This window comes from Centruroides vittatus, unplaced genomic scaffold (assembly GCF_030686945.1).
Source record: "Centruroides vittatus isolate TY-2023 unplaced genomic scaffold, ASM3068694v2 contig_683, whole genome shotgun sequence".
NCBI classification, from domain to species: domain Eukaryota; kingdom Metazoa; phylum Arthropoda; class Arachnida; order Scorpiones; family Buthidae; genus Centruroides; species Centruroides vittatus.
Window position 1 is genome coordinate 235,523 of NW_027122430.1, and position 27,478 is coordinate 263,000.

At 30.0% G+C, this 27,478-nt stretch overlaps 1 protein-coding gene across 1 annotated transcript; it reads right to left on the reverse strand.

Moving 5' to 3' along the window:
* Nucleotides 1–2,194: 2,194 nt before the first annotated feature.
* On the reverse strand, nt 2,195–27,057 carry LOC136980257 (DNA mismatch repair protein Mlh3-like). The gene is made up of 12 exons (XM_067276348.1): nt 26,597–27,057; nt 22,444–24,366; nt 22,336–22,361; nt 20,389–20,517; nt 15,468–15,532; nt 11,714–11,818; nt 10,613–10,676; nt 8,086–8,157; nt 7,506–7,753; nt 5,948–6,050; nt 2,618–2,775; nt 2,195–2,495 (listed from the first exon to the last, which is right to left on the reverse strand). The coding sequence occupies exons 1-12, from the start codon at nt 26,812–26,814 to the stop codon at nt 2,397–2,399; spliced, it is 3,210 nt and encodes a 1,069-aa protein (XP_067132449.1). The 5' UTR covers nt 26,815–27,057; the 3' UTR covers nt 2,195–2,396.
* Nucleotides 27,058–27,478: the final 421 nt, after the last annotated feature.

A 27,478-nucleotide genomic window follows, 5' to 3' on the forward strand; every position in this document is an offset into this window, starting at 1 on the left:
AAATATAAATCAACCCAAAATGCATCTGTAATCCAATTTTGTAAAATAAAGATGTTTCTAACCGCAATGCTGCGAGGCAGTTACCGAACAAGTTTTGGATTAAAGAGACACTTCTTAACCCTTTCCATGCAGTTATACGCCTTTAGGCGTATGTCACGTGACTTGCCGTTAATTCGTGATGCGGCATACGCCTTTAGGCGTAATTAATCAAAAAATTCGATTATTTTGCGTTATATTCGATTTTCCAGCGATCTTAGCTTTTATTCGCTCTTCTGTAGGTCGATTGACTTTGTTTAAGCCAAAAAGTGTTTTGTGACCACCCCTGGGCCATAAATATTTTGGTAAAATGGACTTCCTATTATTCTACAGCAAATCTTCCCAGTTAACTACATAGTTGACTGAAAACAATCGAAGGGAAACTCCTTCTACAGTTTTATTGGGTATCTTCTGTCTTTGTTGACATTACTTTAACTAATCACAGTCCTGTGAAAGGAAAATTTGCCGCGAAAAGTCCCGTTTCCAACCTTCCAAGTAAACTGTAAACAATCGCAATAAATCCACTTTTTAAATCGTTTTTTTTTAGCATTAACTAACTAATTTAATGTACTTAGACATTAAATTAGCTAATTCTATAATATTTCGGCTAGTAAATATGTTTTTAAAACTATCTAGCAATAAATATTTCCAGGAAACTCCACCTCCCTATAGTAAATCTATGGAAGATCTTCTTGCTGTTAATTGGCTTTAAAAATTTTGTTTCTACGCCTGTTATGCTCTAATTGGTAATTTATATTATGACTGAATCAACTTCAACGAATGAGAGTTTTTTTAAAACCATTTGGTTGGGATTTTCCCGCGAAGAACCAATCCACGTGATTAAAATCAGAATGTAAACAAACGTTAAAAGATAGCTATATTCATCATTTTAGAGCCGTAATTCTACTAGTTTCCATGTTATTTGACTTTATTTAGACAAGTAAATTTCTTATCAAAAGCTTCTATCTGAAAAATTTACCGAAAAACTCATTACTTCCGGATATTGCGTAATTGCAGGAAAAAATTAACTAATCGCTTATTTTAGTGTATTATTGTATAAAGCATTGAAAAAATATAAAAAAGTGTCAAATATTCACTATTTTAAGCAGAAATATATGATGATAAACTTTAACGTGTTGCTTTACGATAACAATACAATCGATTCCTCTCCCTGCCAAGTAATTAGAGACATAGTGTAAATAATGGCAATAACTTCTTCCCCGCTCTAGCTAAAGAGCTGCGGTTTCTTTTATTTAAAAGAAGACAGATGTATCTAACTAACGAATGTACAAAGTTTAGCGATTCTCTGTAAATTAATTTTTTTTTCTTTTGTTCGTAAACTTCAAATTTTAATATTATTTTAAATTTGTATTAAACTAAAAATTAAACAATCGTAAACTGTGATATGTTCTTAATCAAACACAAAAAACAGATTAAGCATAGCGCGATTTTGAAGCGAAATATCGCGATTTAAAAATTATCCAAAAACTGCAAAAAATGCGCCGCATGACGAATTCCACTCAATTATTTGCTGTAGATCACCCGCATGGAAAGGGTTATACAAGAATATTCTATAATAATCAATTATTTTGGGTACACTTAACCAAATTATCTCGAATACTTACGCCAATAAAACACTGGTTATCTGGATTCTATCTACTTCTGTTGCAACGGGAGAAACTAACTTTAAAGATTGGTTTGTTTTGATTGGCCTGCACGGGTAGCCTAATTTTATAAATTATGTCTTTTATATCGTTAATTAAACTTATGCAGATAGAAAAATGAGCTTTTGAACAAAACTACTAGAGTTGCTTGGGTAATCCAAAAAACCGGTAAAGTAAATAAATTATTTAGACTTCTAAAACCTGGCTGTGAGATAGCTAATTTTAAATTGACGGCATGGAGAAAAGTTATGCAAGTGCAATAGGAATGGCCATAAATGAAGTCTATAATATACTTACCAAGAAGGTTTGAGTGGATACCTACTTTAAAATGAGACTGGTGTCTATTTTTCAAAGTACAGCACTGTTCTAATGTCCAAAGAGATATAAATTTCTGATTTGTTGGTTGTTTGTCAGTGCTCTGTCAGGCCCCTACAACATGTTATTCCTATCTGTGCCAAATTACAGTATTCCGAAAATCCATCAATTAACATGAGTAACTTAAATGTTTTTCAATAAAAACAAAACAATAGTAAATTTTATTAACAATGAAAAACTGTTTTCGGCTCTGGTCTAGTCTGGTCTGGTCTTTGTGGCTTTCTATTTTTAACAACTGAGAAAAAAAAATGGCATCTACTTATTTCTTACAAAAAGTTTTATAACAACTCACGATAACATAAGTATGGAACTGCATTATTATTATTTGCAAGTGGCGGCGGCGGCAACAGAATCCGTCGTTTGACTAGAGCTTTTGTTTCTCCATAACCTTCTGGTCAATTTCTGTAATTGTGGTTTTTGCTAGAAATAAACAAAAAGTAGTTTACTAGACAAAAGTAAATACAGTATAGACATAGTAGGCAAAGTTTACTTCAATCAACATAAAAGTATGAGAATTTACATCTATAAATTAGGATTCTTACCATTGGCGGTTCTGATTTCTTCAGATGATCGAGATCCACGATGGGAACGAGATCGGGACGACCGTGAGCACACTGGAAAGGCAGCTTACACAGCGTCAACAGACCCAATAACTTACGACATTCATCTTTAGATAACGGGTCGCCAAACTTTATTGCACCTGAATTGAAAATTAATTAAAACTAACGTTAACAAATCTGAGATGAAATGGCCAATAAAATATTTGATCAAATATTAGAGAGGTTGTGACAAAAGTACATGTTTGACGTTTGAACTCCAAGTAAAAGACGTCTCGCACTGACTCATGGGATATTGAAAAATGGCGGAAACGTTGAACGACAACGAATGTTACCAGTGAAGGTAAATAAACAAAGTAAACTATTTATAGGATGTTTAATAACACTAAATAATTATTTTTAATTAGTGTTGACTCCCCTACCGTACGTTAGGACGATAGGGATTACCTCATACTTTTGTTGAGGGAGTAGTGGCTTATGTAAATCCAAAAGCAGCTTGGGAAACTATTTTTAGAAAATTTACAAATGTATTACTCTGTTGATGGTAAAAGATGCTGGGAAAGAATAAACCTACTCCTACAGAATTATGATAAGCTATTATGAACACAAATATATGTAAATTCTATAGACACTCCACATCACTTGCAAAAAATTTGAATAATTAGACGATTTTAATCCAGAAATTATTTGTTTCTTTACATGATTATTTAAGCATTTACGAATAATAATTATTTTAATAAAATACATTTTTTTGTGTTTGGAGTTAAAATTACGACATATTAGTTTAGGCCGATCTTCTTATCAACCTTTTAGAATTGTCAGATGGTGGCGCTCAAACGTCTGATGTTCATGTTTTGGGCCTTATTTAGGATAAAATAAAACAAAGAATCTGCACATAATTTTATATTGATTGTTTTAATTAAATCTTTCTAGCATTTATGAAGTTTAAACATTGAACTGTTTATGTTAAACTCTCTTTTAAACATTTCATTTAAAAAGTTATACTCACTCAAACTGATACTGATACATACTAAATGTCCAAAAAGCACAGATTATTCCCTAAATGTTGCAGCAATGCATCTGACGTGCATGGAATGGGCTGGTGGTGGAAAATTCCAATGTAAACTACCATTTTTCAGACAAACCAATTTAGATTTCCGACCTTTTAAAGTACTCCAACTGTGTTCAAAATTAATTATGAAAACTGAAATGCTGTGGTACCTCTATAGTGCAGTTGCAGTCCAGTATGCCACGTATGCTACCGGATTGAGACTGCCGAGTGTGGACGTGTATTGTCCACAAAAATTACAAAAGCATACTGCAAACGTTGACCGCATAATTTCAAAAATCTTTGGAAAGAGCCTTGGGTTTGAGAATAGTTTGCAAAGAATTAAAAAGATTTGGTTTTGTGACCGACAGTTTATGAATAGCAACCTTAATGTCTGACACCCATGTGCAATTCCAACTTTGGTAGCGTAAGGCAAACTTCCACTGGGCTATAGATGAGCAGAAATGTTACGTATGGTGACAAATAACACTATGGCATCTGGCAGTAGATCCAGGTGGATGATAACAGTTGCACACTAAACACTTGACTGACAAGTTTGGAGGTGGCAGAATTATGATATTGGACAGTTTTTTGGGACCAAACTTAGGTTTGTTTATTTCCATGAGTATAGTTAATTTTGCTAATTCTATTCCCACTTTATGGAACTTTCGGATGATTTATAGCAAGGGCTCAGAACCAGACCAAATCATCAATACTAACAGATGCCATTCTTCCAATGCAGCAGCCAGAGTAACAAATTCCATCAATAACTGTACAATAACTGATAACTTCACCCTATGGGAAGATTTTCCATGTAATTGGTGTAAAGCATGGGCCAAACAACATACTGATTATCAGCATAAAGTCATGTTTTTGTTCATTTGCAGGCATCCCAATTCTTTTGGCTACAAAGTGATAATTTTATAAACGTCAAATTTTACTTACTGATATTCACTATGTTAATACACTAATTGTAAGTATCATGGGATGAAATGCTCTCCAACACTATTCTCGGTAAAGCATGTTTGTTATTCATAACTGAAGTTTAGACCATTTACAAAAAATAATATTTTTGAGTCTTTCTTAATCCTTTTACATCACCACAGAAGTAACAGTTAACATGGTTTTTTTTTTTTTTGAAGACAATACTTCTTAAAAACAAAGGTAAAAAACAGGTAAAAAATCCACAATGTTAAAAATGATCGAGTGTCAGCCTTTTTCTGTAGGATCTGACACTTTTTACATTAAAAAACACGAATTTGTCTCACCATGTTTGCCTTATCCATTTTAAAAAAACCACATTAACTGTTACTTCTGTGGTGATGTAAAAGGATTAAGATAGACTCAAAAATATTATTTTTTGTAATGGTCTAAACTTCAATTATGAAGAAAATACATCCCGAGTATTCACGAAAAATTGTAACTATGTTTGTTATTGTATGTAATAGTCAATTTATAGCATTTACTCTTTGGCCGAGCTTGTAACGAGAGCTTATTTTTGCTTCAAACTTTACATGAGTCATCTTGTAGTTTGCAAATAAAATAGGAAATTCTTTGTGGGGATACGAGATGTCTCCATCAACTCGGAATTAAAACTAAATAATACTAATAATAGAATTCGGCCTAGATTAATTGGATCAAATACATTGTTAATGCTAAGAAAAACCATCAGATGGCTAAAAACATTGCATTACATATTGTAAAAATAACTATACACGATGCCTAAATCCTTTTGTGTCAAATAACTTGTCCAACCATAAAAAGTCTGCAATTCAAAGAAAAAACTCATTACACATTTCACTGGAAATAAAACAACCAAATACTGCAAAAGGAATTATAATCAAAGACAAATTTCATTATTTACGAGCGGTATCACTCACCGAAAGACACCACATCCAGCCAAGCAATGCCCGATATATACAAGATTAACAACACATGTTTGTGGCATATTCTTTGTTTGATGTAGAGAGCAATTGGCTCTGTTTATTTAAAAAACCCGTTTCAAAAAAATTGATAAAACCAATTAAAAAATTCAGTTATAAAAGATAAGACTAGTGAAACGTCACATTTCAAGTCTATTAATTTTAGGAATATTAAAAAGGTTTGCCGTCGTTAACTTGACTTTCCTTTCAATTAGGTAGACAAATAAATGCCTTTACATTTGTAATAAAATATTGCCTTCATATCAAATAGTTTCCATTAATGAAACTAACCATTTTTAATTTAAATATATTATATAATTTTAAACAAAAAATTATATATCTTACTTCGACAGGCTTGAGAATTTAAAACATTTAGTAATGTTTTTGGTAAGGAAGACACCTTATTACCCGTCAGCTGAGTCATTTCCATCCATTCTTGCAATAAATTCTGTTTGAAAAAATTAAATTTGAATGTAATTTTTTAATTTATACGGTCTTTTAAATCTAATTTATATTATATTATTTTTATATTAATACTTAAAACCTCGAGTGCAATTCCGATTCGAACTACTCTTCTCAATGAGAAAACCAGCACTTTCGGGTATCTGTCCATCGTTGGGTGCCAACAAGAGATTAAATTGCTTTAACAATTTTAAATATATCCTTAGATGATAATTTAAATCTTATATCTTTTTACGTTTAAGGTTTGATAATTGAGGCAACAGTTTCTAGTGTATGTTTAATTTTGTGGTCTCCCACTTCACCAATTATTTTGGAAAGTCATTTCCAAATACAAAGGGAAGGATAAATATGGCTAATTATTAGTGATTGGATGATACCAAAATTTCTCCCAGTTTAGAAAATTGATGATATACATTACCAGCATGGTATTTTCGTTAATTAATAAACATCAATCTTTCGAAAGAAACGTAAAAATTCTCCATTTATATGTGGATACGCCTGCTTTTATTGTGTGCTACTAAATAAATTTGTAATCTTGTTTCAAATAGAGTTAATATTGCAACACTACCCTCAAAGAAATTATGGCTAATTCCCTTTTCGTCGACAAACTATCCAATCATGTGGTGTACAGTCGCCATTTTTTGTGGGGAAACAACACTCAAACAATTTGTACTGTTTTGTGGCGAAAGAAAAACAAAGTTGCAATTAATTAAAAAAATTGTAATTAAGGGTTCGGAAAATGCAGGCAAAATTAAATAAATAATAAAACTCTGGCCTTTACATCGATGTTATTTTTAGTTTTGGTTTCAAATTAATTAAAATTCAAATTGAATCGATTAAAAATTAAAACATTTTTAAAAACAGTTTAAAAGTTATGAAATTTTCAAATTATAAATCAAATTAATTTTTAAATTCTTTATATTCTTGATTATAAGACACCTTTTTTGTACTTTTAAAAACTGCTAACTGCTGTACTTTTAAACTGGCTGATAAAATGCTCATATCAATATGCAAAGAAAATTTTCACAAATAAATGTCCTGTCTAAATTTTTCTAGAATAACAGACTCTGATATCTACATGAATGCTTAGAAAAAAGAAAAGATTTAAGAAAAAATTAAACAGATTTTCAAATTTAATTCAAGAGTTCTGTTGGTCTATTCTGTTTAAAAACTAGGAAAATCAAATACCAGTAGATAAAAATTACTACAAAAATGATTTGTATGATAGCAGTGTTTCGTGCCAGCTCTAGGAATGGTTCAAACTGGCCACAAGGTGTGCAGAGAGAAAGAGAGTTCAAAATTTATGCTAATAATACACTGATTAGAAGGCCAAAACTTCTTGCACCGAGTAAATATGAGACTAGAACTGGTACTGGCTTCATATATTATAAAACTGAGATTTTATTACATTGTTTAAATCAGATAATTACTCAAAACATACCTCAACAATTGTGTTAATTCCTGTAGTCTTCTTTTTGCTTTCATTTGAAATTTTTTCAAATAAACAAGATGGAACTGAATGAACACATACAGAATCGTCGTCAACAGTTATTTTCAGTCCAATTTTATCTAAATGACATTCATACGCTTTTAACATTCTCATTTCTTCTGGCCTCAAGTGAACGGAGATCGGAACGTCCAATGACGACGACTTTACGTTTTGTTCCTCAGAATTATTTTCGTATGAATCTGTAAAATTAATATTTTTTTCAATATTACTTGATATATGAGCCACTCACTTGCCAAATCAATTAACTCCACAAAACAAAAAGTATATAAATTGATAATGTAAATTATTTTATAAACTTTAAATTTAAATAGACAATGTAGAATGTATTTTTATATACCATTATATTAAAGCATAGCTTAAATGTAGCAATATATAAAATTAGTTACACGAAAAATGTAAAAATAAAAATGATTATATTAAGAATTTAAAAATGGAGTTAGTCAATTTGGCCTGTGAACAGCTCGTATAGTGTCTTAAAAAATATAAGAGAATAAATAATTGAATTAGCAACCTTTAATCAACTTCTCGAGGCGTATCCTTTCATGTACTGCATGTTGATCAAAAAGCACAATCAAATCGCGAGCTATATTTTAAAAACACTTTATTATTAATTTTGATGAAATATTTTATTTAAATTAATAATAAGTAGGATCTCCCGAAAAATATATATATAAATATATTATATATATAATATATTTATATATTATTTAAATGTATATACAGTAGAGAGTCGTTAATCCAAACCCCGGTTATCCGAACGCTTTCCAGTCGGACTGTGTCGTGCTGAATCGAATGTTTTTGATACTAGATTTACTTCTAAAGTATAATTTTTATGTTTTTATATTCTTCAATATATTTATTTTGTTTGTACAAAATAAAGAAATAATCTTTTAACGATACAATAGCCTTGATTATTATTATAAAAATTTTCATTAGGCTTAAAATCAACGAAAATTCAACACAAAGCGACACGCAACAGAGAAAAATTTGAACATCGGACAGGTTAATATATTTTTCGTACATAATCGGTTATCCGAACAAATCACTAATCCGAACAACCCCAGTCCCCAATTGATTCGGATTAACAACTCTCTACTGTATAATATTTTATATAATATTTATATAATATATATATATTTATTTCAGTACTTATTATTATACATAATTAAAGTTATAATTAAATAATAATTGTAACCAGGCAGTCACTAAAAATTTCTGTCAAATGTCAGTCTTGCCAAGTGGTCTTGAGTTTTTCAAACCAGAATATTTACGTGTGATTTTGTAAAATAATGTTAGTGTTGTGCCACAATTCTAGAATAAACTTGAAAATTGAACAAAGAGAAAATGTTAAATTTGAGAAATCTGCTAGAAACCCTCAAAATTCTTTGGGAGTCCTATGGCAACTAAGCTGTAAGTGAGACTACAATCAAGACTCAAGAATATAAAACAAGTCTTTAATATTAAAATTAAAGTTGATATTAAAATCATAAAGATTTTAATATTAACTAAATTCAATTTGCAGGCGAGTTTCCTGCTTTTATGTCTATATTTCCCCATATTTGGGTCACAACAGCATCATTTCTTTCATTCTGTTCACATCTCTTCGGTTCTGGCTTTTGGAAAACATTTGTTAAGTTAATGTAATCATTTTACTAAAAAATATTTGATTTTCCACCTCTGAAAGGTTTCTACCTTACTCATCTACTGAAGGTCAGATAAAATTTTATAAATTTGTAACAGAGATTAAAACAAAACGGCATTAGTAATGTTCTACATACACATAGTATGGTAACTAATTGTTGTAATTCTTCCTAATACTGTACAATAATATGATGCAATTTGACAAAATATTGTACATTTGCAATAGTCTAGGTGATAACTGACTTATTTTATATTATTTGTTTTTTTTTTTTATTATAATAAATTATATTTTGGCTTTGTATATTATAGAATTTCCCATTGAAATAAAATAATTTCTTTATACATTTTAAAAGAAATTATGTGAGATGCGATGTAAAAGATGCAATTTATTTAAAAGATTTACCTTGACTTTGAAAAGAATCTCACTGTTTTATGAGTAAAAGTGATAATTAAAGACATAAGTGGACGAAGGTGTAACATATTGGTCTCTCGCATACCACCGTCAAAGAAATTAAATGACAATGTAATACCATGATACACTATTTCATGGATATATTTACACCGAAATAATTACACAATAAAAACTCAAACCAAACAATCCATCAAATTATTGGGCTATAATAAGGCTAATTTAATAATTAGATATAAAGTAATAAAGTAATTTGTCTAGAAGTAGATGGTGAGGCTGACATATTGTGATGTGTAATTTTAGTAATTACAATAAATTAATTTTAATTTAGAAATTCTGGATCAGGACTCACACTTGCAACTCCTGCTCACCTTTTTTTTTTTCTTTTTTTAACTCTTTCCGCCCTGTGGGCACTAAGAGGGCCTCTTTTAGTAGCCCCATTATGGGTTTGACCAGGCCCACAATGGAGCGACCGAGTGGTGAGGGACGGGGCCCGACATATCCGAACAGACCACCCCCCAAAAAATTCCTGGGGGTTATTCGACCCGTTCGGATTCGATCCCGGGTTCCCCAGAGCGGTAGGCTGCCACCTTCACCGCTCGGCCATCTGGCTCTCCTGCTTACCATTACGATGCATTGCCAATTATGTTACATAGACCTCTGTCCAATTTTCACTTCCAGAGCTTAATTTAGATATAAAATACTTTGGCAGCTGCAATACTCCATGGCATAAGCCCAATAATTTGGCAGCTCATTTGGTTCTACTTAAAAATTGGATTTATGGATTATTGTTTATAAATGTAAAAAATTGAGCATGAATTCACTCAAAACTGATTATGAAACATCTTTGTCCACTAATCTTCAATTGCAAACAGCTAAAAAACTAAAGTTTTATTAAATTTTATACTGTTAATAATAAATATATACATATTGCATTTAAGATTTTTATATATATTATTATATTATTTTTAGTAAGAGCTGTACTTACATTGAAATTTTTCTATTTTAGGTATTAGACAGGCAATAAATTTACAATCCACTTGACCAATCACCTATGATTTATTTACAGTTAATTTCAAAAAATAAAAAATATATCATTTTTAAAAGTACAAATTACATTATTATAAATTAGGAATTTTCATAACAATCATACATGAAACATATCAAAAACTGCTGTATGTTTCCACCCTTTCCTTTCACTATCACCCTAATTGTCTTAGAACAATAAACTCAAAGATATCTGAGATAAAAAGACAAACTTGAGAACCGAAAATATAATTTCAAACCTCTAAAGTCATTACATAATGAAAAACCATATTAATAAAAAAATATAGTGATTGTAAATAATTCAACTCTGGCATTTAAATGCAATTTATATATAAATTTAATTAGATTTAGATATTTTTAGTTATATTTTAAAGTAATAGAATGCATTGTTTTAGCTATTGTTAACATGTTTTTGTTAGCATCTCAAATATCAGAGCTTTCATTTATTGTCTAAGATAACTAATTAATTATTTAACAGGTATTTTCAGTATTGGTACATTAAAAAAGAGCAAATAAATTTAAAAAATGAGGAATATTTGTTTTAAAAAAACTCAATTTATTAACAAAATATTGTTAAATAGACTGAATAATGACAAATAACTAGAAGGCAAGAACATAATTGCAACATTAGTTATTTACGTTCATGTTATTTTAATAAAAATATTTCGTATTTAATGTTGATTTACTTTTTAAATATACGACACCAAACACATTTAATATCTAATTCAATACAAAAAATGTAATTTAGAATTATAATAAAATAAATTATTTTCAAGCTAAAATATAAAATGAAAGTTAAATCAAAAATTAAGAATTAAGTAAAGATTTGAACATTCTTGGCTTCATTCTTAATATTTCAAATAACTAACTATCAAGTTATAAAATTTTAGATTGAAAGAATAAAAACTAAATTTAATAAATATTGAAACTACTGTATTTTTAAGTTATAACAGAGAAAATAAATATAATTAAAATATTTTGTTTCAGTGCAAATAGTTTTTAATCTAGAAAATAAAATTTTAGATGTTAATTTTATCCTTACCTTAGCATGATTCAAATCTGACTTCGATAAGGAATGTGGCTGTGTTAAGTTATAAACTTTAATAGTCGTTCTGGAAATATTTTTTATACTTGTATCAACTATTTCCTGAAAAAATTAAATTTTTTTATATAATAAATAAATAAATGAATATGAATTGTTAAATTATTTATATCTACTACAAACTGAGAAGAAAAATATGGTCGACTCCAACTTAGGGGAGTACACAGTGTTCGTAGACTATGGCATTCTGAATTCCAAAGTAAATCTCCTAATTACTCTAGGATAATTATATGCACAATAATAAGCACTACTACATTTCAATAAGCCACAAGGAAATAAAAGTAAAATGCACAGTACAATATGAAAAATATAGCTTATTACCAATGATGAAGTCTTTACTCATTTAAAAACAACACAATAGCATTTTAAATAAATATTACGATTACAGTACTTAATTATACAGTAATTATAAAAAGTACAGTACATTAACCCAAAAAATCAACACTTAATCAACACAATCACTAAACTTAACGATTAGACATGCACCATTGAAAACAATGCAATGGCTCTTTTGAGGACATTCTCACTATCGCCAACTGGGGTAAATCCACCACCAATAAATCAGGAGTTTGACCATAATAAAAAGGCAATACAAAATAGCAAATTAGTTATGCAATCTGACATCAAGCAGTAAACTATCCAGAGATGCAGAGTATTTTTGGGACTCAAGATTTTTTCAAAAATTATTGCAACTAGGACAAAATAAAGCAACAACAATTTACAAATCAATTAATAATTATTGCTATGTAGTTTGGAAAATTCAAATTAAATCATACAAATAATTAAATAGATTACTGTATAATTTGCCATACAGCACTAAACTGATAAAATTAACATAAAAATTTTTTAAAATAAAAGAATGCTTTAATATAAGCACATGCCATCATCATAGCACATACAATTATCAACTCGATGTAATATGTTGATTAATAGAAATAAGTAGAACATCGATTATCCGACCCCCGATTAACCGTCACATCGGTTAACCGACCGCGTTCTAGTCGGCAAATTCAAATGTCCGCTAGTGATGTGGCGCTACAATATTTGGCTATGTCTTGGCTACTTTATTATTATTTTTGTTAAATTTTTGCATGTTTTAGCTGGCAATACTGGCTCAACCATGAAAGGGAGGCCAGTATTTAAACGAGGTTTAATTTTATTTAACGACGCTATCCAATTGCTGTTTTTAAAACGTATGCAAGATTTAGCGGCAAAAAAATACACGTCAGCTGTGAAGCAAAAGAAAATTTTGGACTTCTTTTTCTAATGTATACTTTATGTAAAATATGTAACCTGAATATATATTTTTTTGTTTTATATTTTTCAATATACAGTACAGTACTGTATTTATTTTGTGCAAAATGAAATAATTTTTAACGATACAATAGCGACGATTATTATTTTTAAAAAAATTTTGATAGGGCTTAACATTGATGAAAATTCAACACAAAGTAGGTTAATAGCGATATACTAATTACATGGGATATACTAACATACTATACTAATAATGTATTTTTTCGTACCTTTCGGTTATCCGTTTTTTCAGTTATACAACTAACCCCAGTCCCGAATTGAGTCGGATAATCGATGTTCTACTGTAAAATTGAAGTCATCACCATTGCCACAAATGGCCAAAAATACTGATAAATAGAATTTTTATTGTCCTTTATTTCTTTACAACAATTATCATACAATCTTTTCCTGAAAAGTATTTAAGGAGCCAACTTTTTCAGTTTTTGACTGTCTTTTCTTCATCATCATCATCTTATTTAAAAATGTGACCATACTTTTATGATAATTTAAAATATAGTTTAATATTATTATTTTTTTATTTATTTTATAAGAAATCTAAGAAAGATATAAAAAAAAAATTGTGGCAGCTTTCCACCAGGTGAAATTCGTACACACTATGTCAGCAGTCGGACACCTTTCTGACCTCACGGACCACTAAACTCACAATTTTGAATCCCGCGGACCACTATCATGAATTTTTTTAAACAATATAAAATCTGTAGAATAATGATCATAAAAGTTCAATTTTACTATATTAATATGAAACTCGCATGTTTAATTATAACAAATTAATGCAAACCTGAAGTTCATTGCTGCTTGTTTGAAACAAGTTTATGGATTCTTAGGGTTTTTCCATGAAGGACGACAATCACACTCACAATATTGTTTATTGTTCATCATTTATTGATAGCAGTTGCTTCGTATTTGGTTTTAGATTTGAATAAAAAACCCCCCAATAAGTGAAAAAGTAACTAAGCATTTTGCATTTCTTTCGTAATACTTGGCGTAACCTTCTGTTGATCAATGTCTAAATTTCTCGCGGACCACCAGTTGCCGATCGTTGCACTACGTCACACAACAAACACCTTTAGTGGCTTGAGGCCATTCAAATCTATAAATCGTCCCTCAATGAGAACTGCATCAATTTTAAGGATGAGTTTGTTCTGTTGACAGCATGGCAAACGTTGATGGACTCCAAACTTTAGGGTCATGGTAGGTCAACTAGACGAACACACACGCATCTCATGTAACACCTTATAATTGTTTCTCAAATTTCCTTTAACGGTTCGCTCTGTCCCAGTAATTCAGTCTCACACCTGAGGAAGAACTGCCAACAGTTCGAAAATGTTTGTGGTGATCTGCATCCTTTGTTTTTTTATATCACACTAGTTATAGGTTCTAAGAGTACAGTATCTTACACATCCCGGTGTTTTGCAGTGTAATGTAGTACATTTTTCTAATTTATTTGATGAATTAGTTTCTGGTAAACAAAAAAATGAATAAGAGCATGTTTTTAAAAAGGAAGAAAAACGAAACAAACGATCAAACATTTTGATCAAGAATTAGAAAAATATTTACATTTACTTCTTATACAAAGACAGTAACCCATTTTTGTGGTGAAGTTCAAAAGAACTTTTTCCTAATTTTAGCAAAATAGCTATGAAATATCTAAGTGCCCCAGCATCTTCCATTGAAAGTGAAAGAATTTTCAGCACTGGAGGTAATATTTATGAGCCAGAAAGATATAGGCTATGCCCTGAAAATGATGAAATTCTCATGTTTTTGCATCACAATTTAAGAGTTTTAAAGTTTAAATATTAAATTTTTATTGGTTTTATACATTTTACAGTTTAAGCTTTAAATAAAAGAGATAGCTTTGAATAGGCTATATTATACCTTATAATATGTACTGATAAAAAAAATAATTTAACTTAAAATTTTTTTAATATTCAGTTTGTCATGTGATATATAATAAATATATAACAGAAATTAATTATTTTTTATTACTAGCCTTATATGTGACATTCTAACAAAAATATTAAAATGCAAAATTGGCCAATTGTTCAAACTGATCAGTCGGAAAAATGGCCGATGTGGCCGATTACCAATTACTTACCGATTAATCGGTGCATCCTTAATACGAGTTACAGTGCATGTCATTTTATAAACTTGATAAAAATAAATTAATATTCATTTAGTTTCATATAGGATTATTTACAGATATAAATGTAGTATATTTATAAGATGTTTAATTTATTCTCTTAATGTGCATTAAAGTAAACTTTTATGCATTTTTATGTGAAAATCCAACTTTTTTAACATTTAGTTTTTATTCTGGAATAATACTTTTAATTTCATAAAAGTGAAATTTAAAATATTTCAAAATAGCAATTATACTCACATTAAGATCGTGTTTCTGAAATACAGGATTTCTCCATTTGTGGAGCATATCTAAGATATTATTATCTATATAAAAAAGAAAAAATGTAATTGAATTAATTTATGGATATGCATGTATTTTTGTAATTTAGAAAATAGTATAAAAAATCATTAATATCAAAGTAAATATTAAACTGAAGAAAGTAATTTGTACTTTATCATTTTTTGTTCTCTTTTCAAATTGTTAGAAGCAAGCATAGTTTAAGAGAATGAATCATACAGGAACACAACAATGGTAGATTATTACACTGTACTGTACATCCATCAGTTTGGCTGAAGGTTGTGCAGTGAGGTTTTACCTTTTTAATGGTTTTAATACTACGTTACTTCTTTTAGATTTTTATTTTTACTAATTTTATATGTAATTACAGTAGAGAGTCTTTAATCCGAATCAATTGGAGACTGGGGTTGTTCGGATTAGTGATTTGTTTGGATAACCGATTATGTACGAAAAAATATATTAACCTGTCCGATGTTCAAATTTTCCTCTGTTGCATGTCACGTGTTGAATTTTTCTCCATTGCATGTCACTTTGTGTTGACTTTTCGTCGATTTTAAGCCTAACGAAAATTTTTATAATAATAATTGCGGCTATCGTATCGTAAAAAATTATTTCTTTATTTTGTACAAACAAAATAAATATATTGAAGAATATAAAAACACAAAAATGATACTTTAGAAGTAAATCTAGTATCAAAAACGTTTGATTCAGCACAACACAGTCCGACTGAAAGTCGTTCGGATAACCGGAGTTTGGATTAACGACTCTCTACTGTACTTCCATTTTCGTTTTATTAACACTTTTTATTCAACACCAGATATGTGTTGAATAAAAAGGACTGACGACAGACAAATAGTCCAAAAGGCATTTCCTTTGTAGTCAAGTCAATAAAGACTGTATGATCTAGAATTGTTGTGTTCCTGTATGATTAGTTCTCTTAAGTAATTTTATACTAATTTCCAAAAACAAAGAAATTAAATTAACATGTTATATTTAATGATTATTCATATCCATTATATCTTTGCAGGAAATTGCCAATGTTAGAACTTACTACAAATATACACTACGTAACATTCTGTTTAATAGTGGACCATAAAACAATGAGTGACATGTTGGAAGTATTTAAAGACTAAGAATGATTGCTCACTTAAAGAATAGACCCTTTCTAGTGTCAACTTAACCTACTATAATGGAGTCTGAGTGCCTTCTCATTGGTAATGATGTTGTCACTACAATAGCAAAGTTGAGGCCGAAGTTTTCAATGCAAAAACGTGTACGTCGGACGTTCGGCACTGCTTTCCTGTAAGCCTAGAAGTTTGGCAATGGCCTTTGAAATGTCAAGCATGATTCCACTGGCTTTCCAAACACCATTGCCAAACTTCTAGGCTTACAGGAAAGTGGCACTGAACATCTGACTTACACATTCTCGCATTGAAAACTTCGGCCTCAACCTCGCTAATATCACTCTGTCAGTTTCCATGAAAACTTAATATTAATGACTTTTGAACCACATGTGCCTGGTGTTCTGTATTTCTAAAACTCATTTATCAATGAAACAACAGAACACCATTCATATGTGCCATCCATAAAAGAGCCATTAACACTATATCTACATTTAAACAGGCAGTGATATAATAGCAATGATAAGAAGGCACCCATAGACTATTGTGGCAAGTTAAATTGAGACCAAGTACAGGTACAGCTTTATAGATCTTTTTGTCACTCAAAAAAGAAATATTTCATTTCTTCTGTTGTCCAAACCAATAAAGTAGCTTTTATTAGTTTTAGAGATGAAACGTATTCCATGTTTCATTGTGTCACTTTGAATGGCATCAAACCATTTGGCCATTTGAAGCCAATGAAAACAAAATAAAGGTACTGATTGAAGCAATCTGCCGTATAACAACACGTGAAATGGCATTCCATCAAACTATGTCTTGTTGTGTTGCTTATGAAATGATGCAATCTAATTGGATTATGATTTCAAATGAGGAATTTAAAGTGTTTGAAAATAAAAACCTAAATAAGAGATATTTTTAGTTTTTGTTTGTAATCTCAGAATTACTTTTAATTAAAGGTTTATTGGAAATAACCCACTGTTATCTGTCAATATGCAAATTAGTTCATCAGTTTAGCATTTCAGGTTAGACAGTGCTGAGGAAAATGATTTTTTTCACTGTTTTCAATTTGTTTATACACGAAATTTGTAGTTCATATTCTGCAGGGATATGGTATAATACATTCCCCTTTGGTTTTTTCAAAAAAGGCAATAAAATGTAGTTATTTTAAAAGTTAAAAGCCAAGACGGTCTTGTAACAAAGTAATTTATAGGTGTCATCTTTGTGTATGGAATAATACATGGCTGCATAGATCAAAGGTTTTGTCATTTCTTATACTGGGTTGTTCAGAAAGTAATTTCGTTTTTTTATTACTAGAGGAATCAGACGTATTTTTACCAGTCAATTTTATTTTAAACCACATTTTCATTATATACTTCGACAGCTGACATTTTAAGGCTTATTTGTAAAAAATTTTGTTGATTCTGTACAATTGTTTTTTTCGGTGACCCATCAAATACAGAAAATTGAAAGCATCATTTTCGGTATATTTTGCTTTTTTATAACTAAAAAACCAAAATGCTGTTCAAACAAGAAAAAACTTGTGGTACATGTTTGGAGAAGATGTGTTGAGAGAAAGACATGCCAAAACTGGTTAACAAAATTGCATTCTGGCAATTTTAATATCAAAGATACACCACATTCTGGATGGCCATTTGAAGCTAATGAAAACAAAATAAAGGTACCGATTGAAGCAATCTGCCGTATAACAACACGTGAAATCACTAAGAGATTAAATCTGTTAAACTGAACCGTTTATTATTACTTAAAACAAATTGGTTTCGTTTCAAAGCTCAATATATGGGTTCCACATGTTATTAACAAGAGATGCTCTCTATGGTTGGATTTTAAAGAAATTTGTTTTTGAGCTTTTACCAGACAATTTAACAATTGATTCGAAAGTGTACTGCCATCGAGTAAACAAATTGAGTAATATCATCAAACAGAAAAGGCCAGAATTGATCAACAAACAAAGTGTAGTGTTTTACCATGATAATGCCAAATTTCACACAAGTTTGGTAACTGGTCAGAAACTGTTATAGCTTAGATGGGATGTGTTATCACACCAACCATATTCGCCAGATCGGGCACACTCAGATTATTACTTGTTCCGGTCTATACAAATTTGTTTTAACTGTAAGACATTTACTTGAAATGACAATGTCAAAAATCACTTGGATCAGTTTTTTTGTAAACAACGATCAAAATTTTTATGAATGTGAAATCATGCTACTACCAGAAACAATGACAACAGGTAGTTGACCAAAATGGTCAATATATAATTCAATAAAATATTTATTATAAGAATATTGCGTTTATTTTTCTATGGAAAAAACGAAATTACTTTCTGAACAAACCAATAGATTTGAGTTTTGTAGGTTAAGGAATTATCATCAATACTATTTTGGCTGCAATTTTTAAATGTAAATTGCTATTCTAACTGTAGGAAAGTAGTGCTTCCATAAATTGTCGTTCAAGTAATAAGTAAATGTTTCAATGTAAAAAAATTAACAAAAGTACTGTACATAACTGTAATATTTTAGGCTAATCATTTTGATTAATTTTGAATTAAATTTTAATTTTTTGAATAGAGTGATTTAATGAAATTAAATTAACAAAAAAGTTCTTATTTGTAATATTTTAGAAAATTTGTTTTGATTAAATTCAAATAGATTTTGAGTTTTTGAATAGAAATGTTTTTCTAACTTGTAAACAAAATTGGAACAAGATGTCAACAAATTCAGAACACACCATTGGAATGCTTCATGCAAAATAACATAACACAACATGCAGGTCTTTAATAGATAAATACCAAAATTAATAGAGAGGTTGCGGCCGTTGTATTCAGCCCAAAACGTGAATGGCAGACGGCTGAGTGCCGCCATTTGGCAATTCTAGATGGTCGATAACGGCACTCGCTATGTCTAGCATGGTGAGTAGAAGATCGGTTTAAACTTCTTCATTTTTTTTGTGTTTGGGGTTAAAATTATGACCTATTTTATTAAAATAATGATTATTTAAACATTTACAAACAATATTGTTTGTAAAGAAACAGACGATTTTAATCCAGAAATTATTCAATTTTTTAGCAAGTGATGTGAAATGCCTATAGAATTTACATATATTTGTCTTCATAATAGCTTATATTAAGGTATGTTTGTTCTTCCACAGCATCTTCTACCATCAACAGCATAATACACTTGTAAATTTTCTAAAAATTAATTTTCTGAGCTGCTTTTGAATTTACATAAGCCACTACTTTCCTCGACAAAAGTATGAGGTAGTCCTATCGTCTGATCATACGGTAGGAGACACCACCTAATTAAAAATAATTATTTAGTGTTATAAACATCCTATAAATATGTTAAAATAGTTTAATTTGTTTATTTACTTTCACTGGTAACCCTCGATGTTAAATGTATCCACCATTTTTTCAACAAATTTCCCATGAGTCAATGCGCAATGTTTACTGAGTCATGTGATGTTGTGGACGTGCACTGGAATAATTTTTTCTTGGAGTTAAAATGTAAACTGTGTACTTCTGCTTGCCGTGTAGAAGTAACATTTGTACTTGGGCTGCAACCTCTCTAATACTGATAAATGTAGCAATAATTTATGAATTTTATAATTTTTAAAACTTACTATTCTATTTAGTCCACAGCAATATATTATCGGCAAATTATTCAGAAATGATTTGTCACATATTCAGAAGCAATTGGCATGAAAAATACAAAAATGTTAATGAATTATTAACAGAAGCTTACCTGATGTTTCTGATATTATACTCTTTGCATTCTGAAGTTTGAACTGTTTAGCTTTATCCTTTAACTTTTGTGAATAAAATGGTGTGGCATTATGACTAAGAAAAAAATGTGTCCTTTCTTGATTTCCAACTGTAAAAAAATATAAAAAAGTTAATTAAATATTTATATTTTAAGCATTAATAATTACAAGCATTCATGATTGCATTCATAAAGAATTAATAACATTGTTAACTGTTTTTGACACTTTCCATCCTGTAAGCACTAAGATGACCTTTTTTCCAAGACCATCATAGGTTGGGCCTGGTGGCAAGGGATGGGACTCAATGTGTCTAGGATTTTCCTCGGGTTTTGACCCCCAAATTTGATTCGAAATATCTGGGAGTTGTAGGCTGATGCATTGACTGCCTCGGCTATATTGCTAATTATAGGCACAGTATTAAAATTCTAGCCATTTTTGACAAAATTCTCTTTACATTTGAAAGTTATATTTGAAGTTTAAAAACAATTCACAGAAATTTGTTTGATTACATTTTGGGCCAGTAATAAATCAATCTATTAATTATCAAAATATAAATTTCCATTTTTAAAAATTAAATATCTACATTATAACAATGATTAGACAGTGAAATAGCTATTAATTCCAGCAAAATATTTTATTTTATAAAAATAAATGTGTATAATAATGTAGTATGTTAATTTTCATATTCTTCTTTGTATTACATGATAAATGATACATTGAAATTATACTTTTAATTACTATATATTTATTATTATTATTCAATAAACCAAATAAAAATTATATATTCAAATGATAATGCCAGATTCATTGAACCACAACTCGGATAATTGATTATTTTAATTCTAATTATTAAATTAAATACTAAATGACAACTTAATCATCTATTTTCAATCCAAATTATTTAATATTTAATTAACTAAGTTAGGAACCATTAAATCTGGCATTATCATTTGACTATTTATCATCATCTCAACAATTAGCATGGCCTTCTCCAATTTGGTATGTTTCCTAGTAGTTTCTTAGTCTTCTCAGTTTGCTAGTTGGGTGTGGCTTTACTTAAGCTGTTGGAGGATGCTTTAAGCAATTTCTGCTTTTGTAGGAAACACTTGACTATTCAGCACTGTTGTTTGGCTCTTTGTTTATGTTACATTGCTGAATAAAAATGTTTAATCAGAAACAATGCAGAATTGTTGCTGAGACTATAAAATATCGAAGGCAGCCAATCGGGAAAATTTGATAGTGATTGAAATGTAATTACTTGTATGATAAACAAGAACAATAGAACAAGTTCATTCACTATTAGTAATAAATCTGGAGATGTTTACATTGGAATAGAAGATTATGTGAAAAATTGTGTTTCTAATTTTTCTGATAACCAGTTTAAAATAGGTTTTAAATGTCACAATTGTCATTTGAGGTACAGTATGTAATATGCGTGTAATTTATGGTGGCAGCCATCTTAACTTCTGTCTTCGGCACTTGTGAACTAGCACTACAGCAGCTAGTGAAGTGGAAGCAGTTTAACTGCCTTTTAACAAAGAGACTTTAAGCAACTTCACTAGGAAATATGCCCATTAAGGAAGACCTATCCAACAGAAATGTTTTGAAGTAATATTATTTAATTTTTGATTATAAAATTAAAGTAGGTATAAATTCTAAGTGTGATGTTTTAAAATGACTAGAGGAAATGAAGATAAGTTAGATACAGAAACTTTTGTAAATGAGGATTATGATACGACATAATAATCCTTATTTACAAAATTAACTGAATTTGTCCAATAATGGTAATATATTACAGGATAAATTGGTAAAATATATTCTTCTACTTACATTCTTGAGTTACCTTAATACTCACGATATTATTTTATCTCAATATACAGTATTACAATGAATATTTATAAAATTTAAGAAAATATATTTTAACTTGCCTGTTTTTTCAATTTGACTTTCATCTCTTTTTTCGGGATTAAAATATGCTGAATTTCCATTGTTTTTATTGATATAAACATATTTATCTGAATTTAAATCTTTATGACAAAGCCAATTTTTCTGTAAAGAATCTTTCTACATTTTCACAATTTAAATCAGTACAACCTTCATCTGTAATGCTTAAACCAATATTGTCATCACGTTTATCACAATGAATTTTATTTGGATCATTTGTTAATGATACAACAGTTGTCACTTCGTGGGGAAAATTCTTATCAATTTGATTTTGCTTGTTCTTATAAGAATTTAATTTTTGATAATTCAAAGTTTTCGATAACGATTTCTTACCCGATGTAGATTTTGTTTGCGGTGTTAATTTTATATCATTAAAGCATATCTTAGTTACATTATTAGCATTTTCGATACAATTAGTCAAGTTAATATTTAGAATATTCTCACTGAAATCAACACAAGTTTTATTCACTTTATCTGGTACCACTGTTTTGTCGGGTTTATGTTCAAATTCAGTTATATTCCTCTTCTCATCTTCTTTCAAATGCTTTAATTTATCATTAGAATCTGAAAAATCTATTACACAATCAACTTTTAATGTTTCAACATTCGTATTCCGTTTTGCACTTTGTTCGGTGTTCAAACTATTTTTCTTAATATTTTCAGATAACTTTTTGAGTTTTATTAATTTATTATTGTTATCATTATTATATTTTAATAAATGAAAAGTGCTTTCTTCATCCGATTTCTTTTTTAGTGATAACATAACCGAGTTATTACTATTACATGATTTATCCTCGATAGAACTTGATTTCTTACAATTATTCTTCTTTTTAAAATCTGCCAAAGTATGTCTTATGGCTTCACTATTTGAAGGATCAATACAAATTCTCTTTTTCTTCTTAGAATTTTCAAATGAAGAAATTTGAAACTGATTTATTAAATGAATTTTTGAATTTTCTTCTGATTTATTATTTTTAGAATCTCTTATATTATTTTCAGATTTATTTCCAATTGAATTATTATTTTCTTCTACTGATTCACTAAATAAAGGTCTTTTAGCTGCTAAAGAAAACAATGCATTTTTAGTATTGTGGATATCGATATCCTCATCACAAAGTTCTTTTTCGTTAACCGGACTAAACAATTGATTACAACTGATTGATTTATCGGTTATTTCATTATCTATCAAAAATGCATAAACTGCTTCTTGAAGGCATTTTAAAACTTGTCTCCATTCTTTAAATTCGATCAGAGATTTCTGCGGTTCTAAACACAAATCATATTTATTGAATGGGCATTTTATATTTAAAATAAATATTGCATGTTGATTAGAATTCTTCGAAGGACTATTTGAATTTGGGGTAGAGGAAGAAATGTCCTTGTTTCCTCTGTGTTTAATCAAAAGATATTTTTTTAGTAATAAATTAGTAATTTTGTGAAGTTTTGTTTTTAAAACGTGGCGATTATTTACATATATAAATTGATAATCTTTTGAGTGGTGAGAATCTAAACTAATGTAGCCTTTTATTTCATACGGAGATAAAACACAATCGACTCTCTTCAAATTTTTTGCTTTCTTTTGTCCGTATAAAGTAATAAAGTTAGTCAAAATAGAGTTACTTTTGTGTGTTTGTAAAACAATTTCTTCTGTTATTTCATTTATAAGAACAAATGAGATATTAGAATGAATTAAGGCTATGTTTGCAAGTTGATTCCGGCAATGCTCTAAGTCTAAAATGTTCGATATCATTTTTTGTCTTACGGGCATATTATACATTAAATTAATGACAGAAACAATAGTTCCACTTTGCGATATTTTAGTCGAGCATTTTGTCACACCTTCAGTCTTTCCTTTAACAAACAATTTACTGAAAGTGTCAGAACAACTGGAACATTTTGAAACTATTTCAATTATTCCAGATACCTCTCTTAGACTTGCCAAAGCTTCACCTCGATATCCAAAATATTTCAAGTTGTTGAGATCTTTTAAATTATGGCATTTACTGGTAAAATACCTAACAAAAAGTGAAATAAAAATTAGCATATGGGCATTCAAAATATACTGTAAAAGTTAAATGTGACTTAAAATTAATTTTTAAACAAAAAATATAATGTAATTTACAGTAAAACTTCTCTAACTCAAATGTCTGTAACTTGAATATTTCTTTAACTCTAAGAAAACAAAGCACTTGGTAGGTCTCAACAGAATAGTATAGGGATTTAACATCAACTTGAACTTCTTAACTCAAATTTTCTCCAAGTTGAAGTTTCTCATGGTCCCCCAACACCAATTTATGTTAATTTCAATTTCCCTGATTTGAATTTTAATATTTTTTCTATCCAATGTAATCCTAATTATCAGATTTCTGTGAAATTTTCAGATAGTTGTGTCTGCTCTCTAACATCAATTTTCAGACAACGTTCCAGTCCAAAGCGAGAAGTCCTCTCACTTTATCTCGACAAGATGTACCCTGCAAAACTGTTCAATTCTATTAGTTACATTGAAAATTTTGCCGAAAGGCATTATACAGGCTGTTTAAAACAAAAACTATCAAAGATTCTTTACATAATACAAGAGAGGTACAAATAAAAATCTATTCAGAATCGGCATTTTTCACTCTATTGTTCTCCAACTCAAATCACTTGTAACTTGAAGTTTCTCCTGCCCCTTAGAGCTTAGAATTAGAGAAGTTTTCTGTATATTATTTATGAAAATAGCAACAACAAACATTAATGTTATAAATTAAAAAATGGAAATAGCAAAAAATTAAGTTATTTTCTATAGTATCTCAGGGTCTGTTCGGAAATGCTTACAAACAATGATGCATTCGAGAAATGGTGCCCCAAACTAATAATGCCACTTTTGCACCAAATGATTTTAGAAAACAATCCTCATACCGGTACTCCAATATCCAATATCACTTCCTAAGCCTTTTAAATTTCCGGTACTCCATACGAAAATTAACAACTAACTAACGTTTTCGATCGCCTCCGCGATCTTCGTCAGGTTTTATCGACGGTTTTGAAAAAAAGAATGCAAAAGAAATTATTTCAAAATTCAAACGATCGAATCTCTCCCGCGTGCAATAATTATGCAACGTATTATCATATGCGTGGCGGTATGTATCCGAAATGCACCCGCAATGGTAGCATCTCAGGATAGTGTAGTATTCCTGTATGGATGGACAGAGACATTTTTATGATGGTATCAGGGAGATTAATTGCTTGTTAGATCATTCGCAATTATTGCACGCAGGAGAGATTCGATCGTTTGAATTTTGAAATAATTCCTTTTGCATTCTTTTTTTCAAAACCGTCGATAAAACCTGACGAAGATCGCGGAGGCGATCGAAAACGTTAGTTAGTTGTTAATTTTCGTATGGAGTACCGGAAATTTAAAAGGCTTAGGAAGTGATATTGGACAAATGATTTTATTTCATAATTTTAATTCTGTAATAATTTTATTTTTAAATATCAAAATGATGAAAAGTAAATTCGTTATTTAGGATACCAATACAATAAAACACAATTTTTGTTACACGGGTTTAATCGAATATTTTTATCAAATTAATCAAACTAAAATTACAATGCAACTAGTGAGGCTGTTAATACAATAGCACATATCACAAAAAAATGACTTACACAATACTGATCTTATATATAGTATTTTGGGTGAAAGGTAATTTCCATGCATTGCTGGTGTTGCATCTAGCCATAGTGTGTGTCAGAACAAAAGAGGGAAAAGGGCACTGCTATTAAAATCCACCATTAGTACTACTAATTTGTTTGTGCAAAATATATTCATATATTAATATTTCTCAATCGATATGTCTTATTTTGCACCTTGAATATTTTCGTCAACCGGACTAAACAATTGGACGAATTTCCATTGTTTTTATTGACAATGTCGAACATTCAAAATCATGGGAGTTACGTTGATCTCTGTTTATTCTTTGTACAAGCGAAGAATGGCGGCATCCAAATCATGTCCGTTAATCTCTTCGGCAACTTCATGCCGACCACAAGTACCCACCACGAAAATAACTCGAATGTACTCCTCTTTATTCGACAGCACACTTCACCCCGAAAACGAAACAAAGATCAACCCAACTCCTACACTTCCAGACTTACAGGATAAATAAAGAAGAAATTAATATAATGATTGCCTAATTCATTTTAAAGTTAGCCACACATTTAACAGATATTGAGGGTTTCACGAGGGAACATCTATTAACAACTTTATACCTTTCTCCTATGAATTGCAGCTGATCAGAAGGAATGCCCTTTCCATTATCTTTGACTGATATCCTGCGAGAAGATAAATCTAGACGAACGCAAACATTCGTAGAAGAAGCATCGATGGCATTCAACACCAATTCGTTCAAGCACTGGCCGAAGCTCGTAATTGCTATTCCCGAACGGATTTTGCAAACAACTTCGGAAGGCAGTGGCAATACACTCATCTTTATACTCCCATTAACCAATAATAATAATATATCTCGAAGTCAATGTTGCGCGCCGTACATTTTCCATTTTAGATTTCAGGGCGGAGGAAAATAAACCGGGTAATTCTACACAAATGATGCACGAACTGGACATTCCGTAAACGCACACGTGCCATTTCGTTCTGTTCGTGTTATTACGCAGGCACATGGCATCGCCTCCATCACGTCGCTTTAAGCTTACTTCTCGAATTATCCGCTAGAGGTCACTTCTCTGTTCGTGTCGTGCTTCTCCTTGTCGACTTTTTCTCTCGTTTTTTTACTTATCGTTTCAAATTATAACGTTTCATATATTCTTAATTAAAAATGTAAAATTGTTAATTCTACGTTTACTGGAGAAATAAAAGTATTTCCCTCAATAAAATGCAAAATTGCTTAAAAGGTTAAGACAGTGCACAGTTTTACGTCAAAATGACGTCATTCTAAAAAATTTCTCCTTGTAAAATTGAAGAGATGACGTCAAAATGACGTAAAATAGGGCCCATCCGTTAACCACCTGTACAGCTTAGGAGATGGAGAAAAGTACAGTACATAATTGTACTGTACACTACGGAGAGAGAATGAAAATGTAATTTGGACATTCGCTTGAAAATTTATCTAATTACTTTGATACTGAATTCTATTT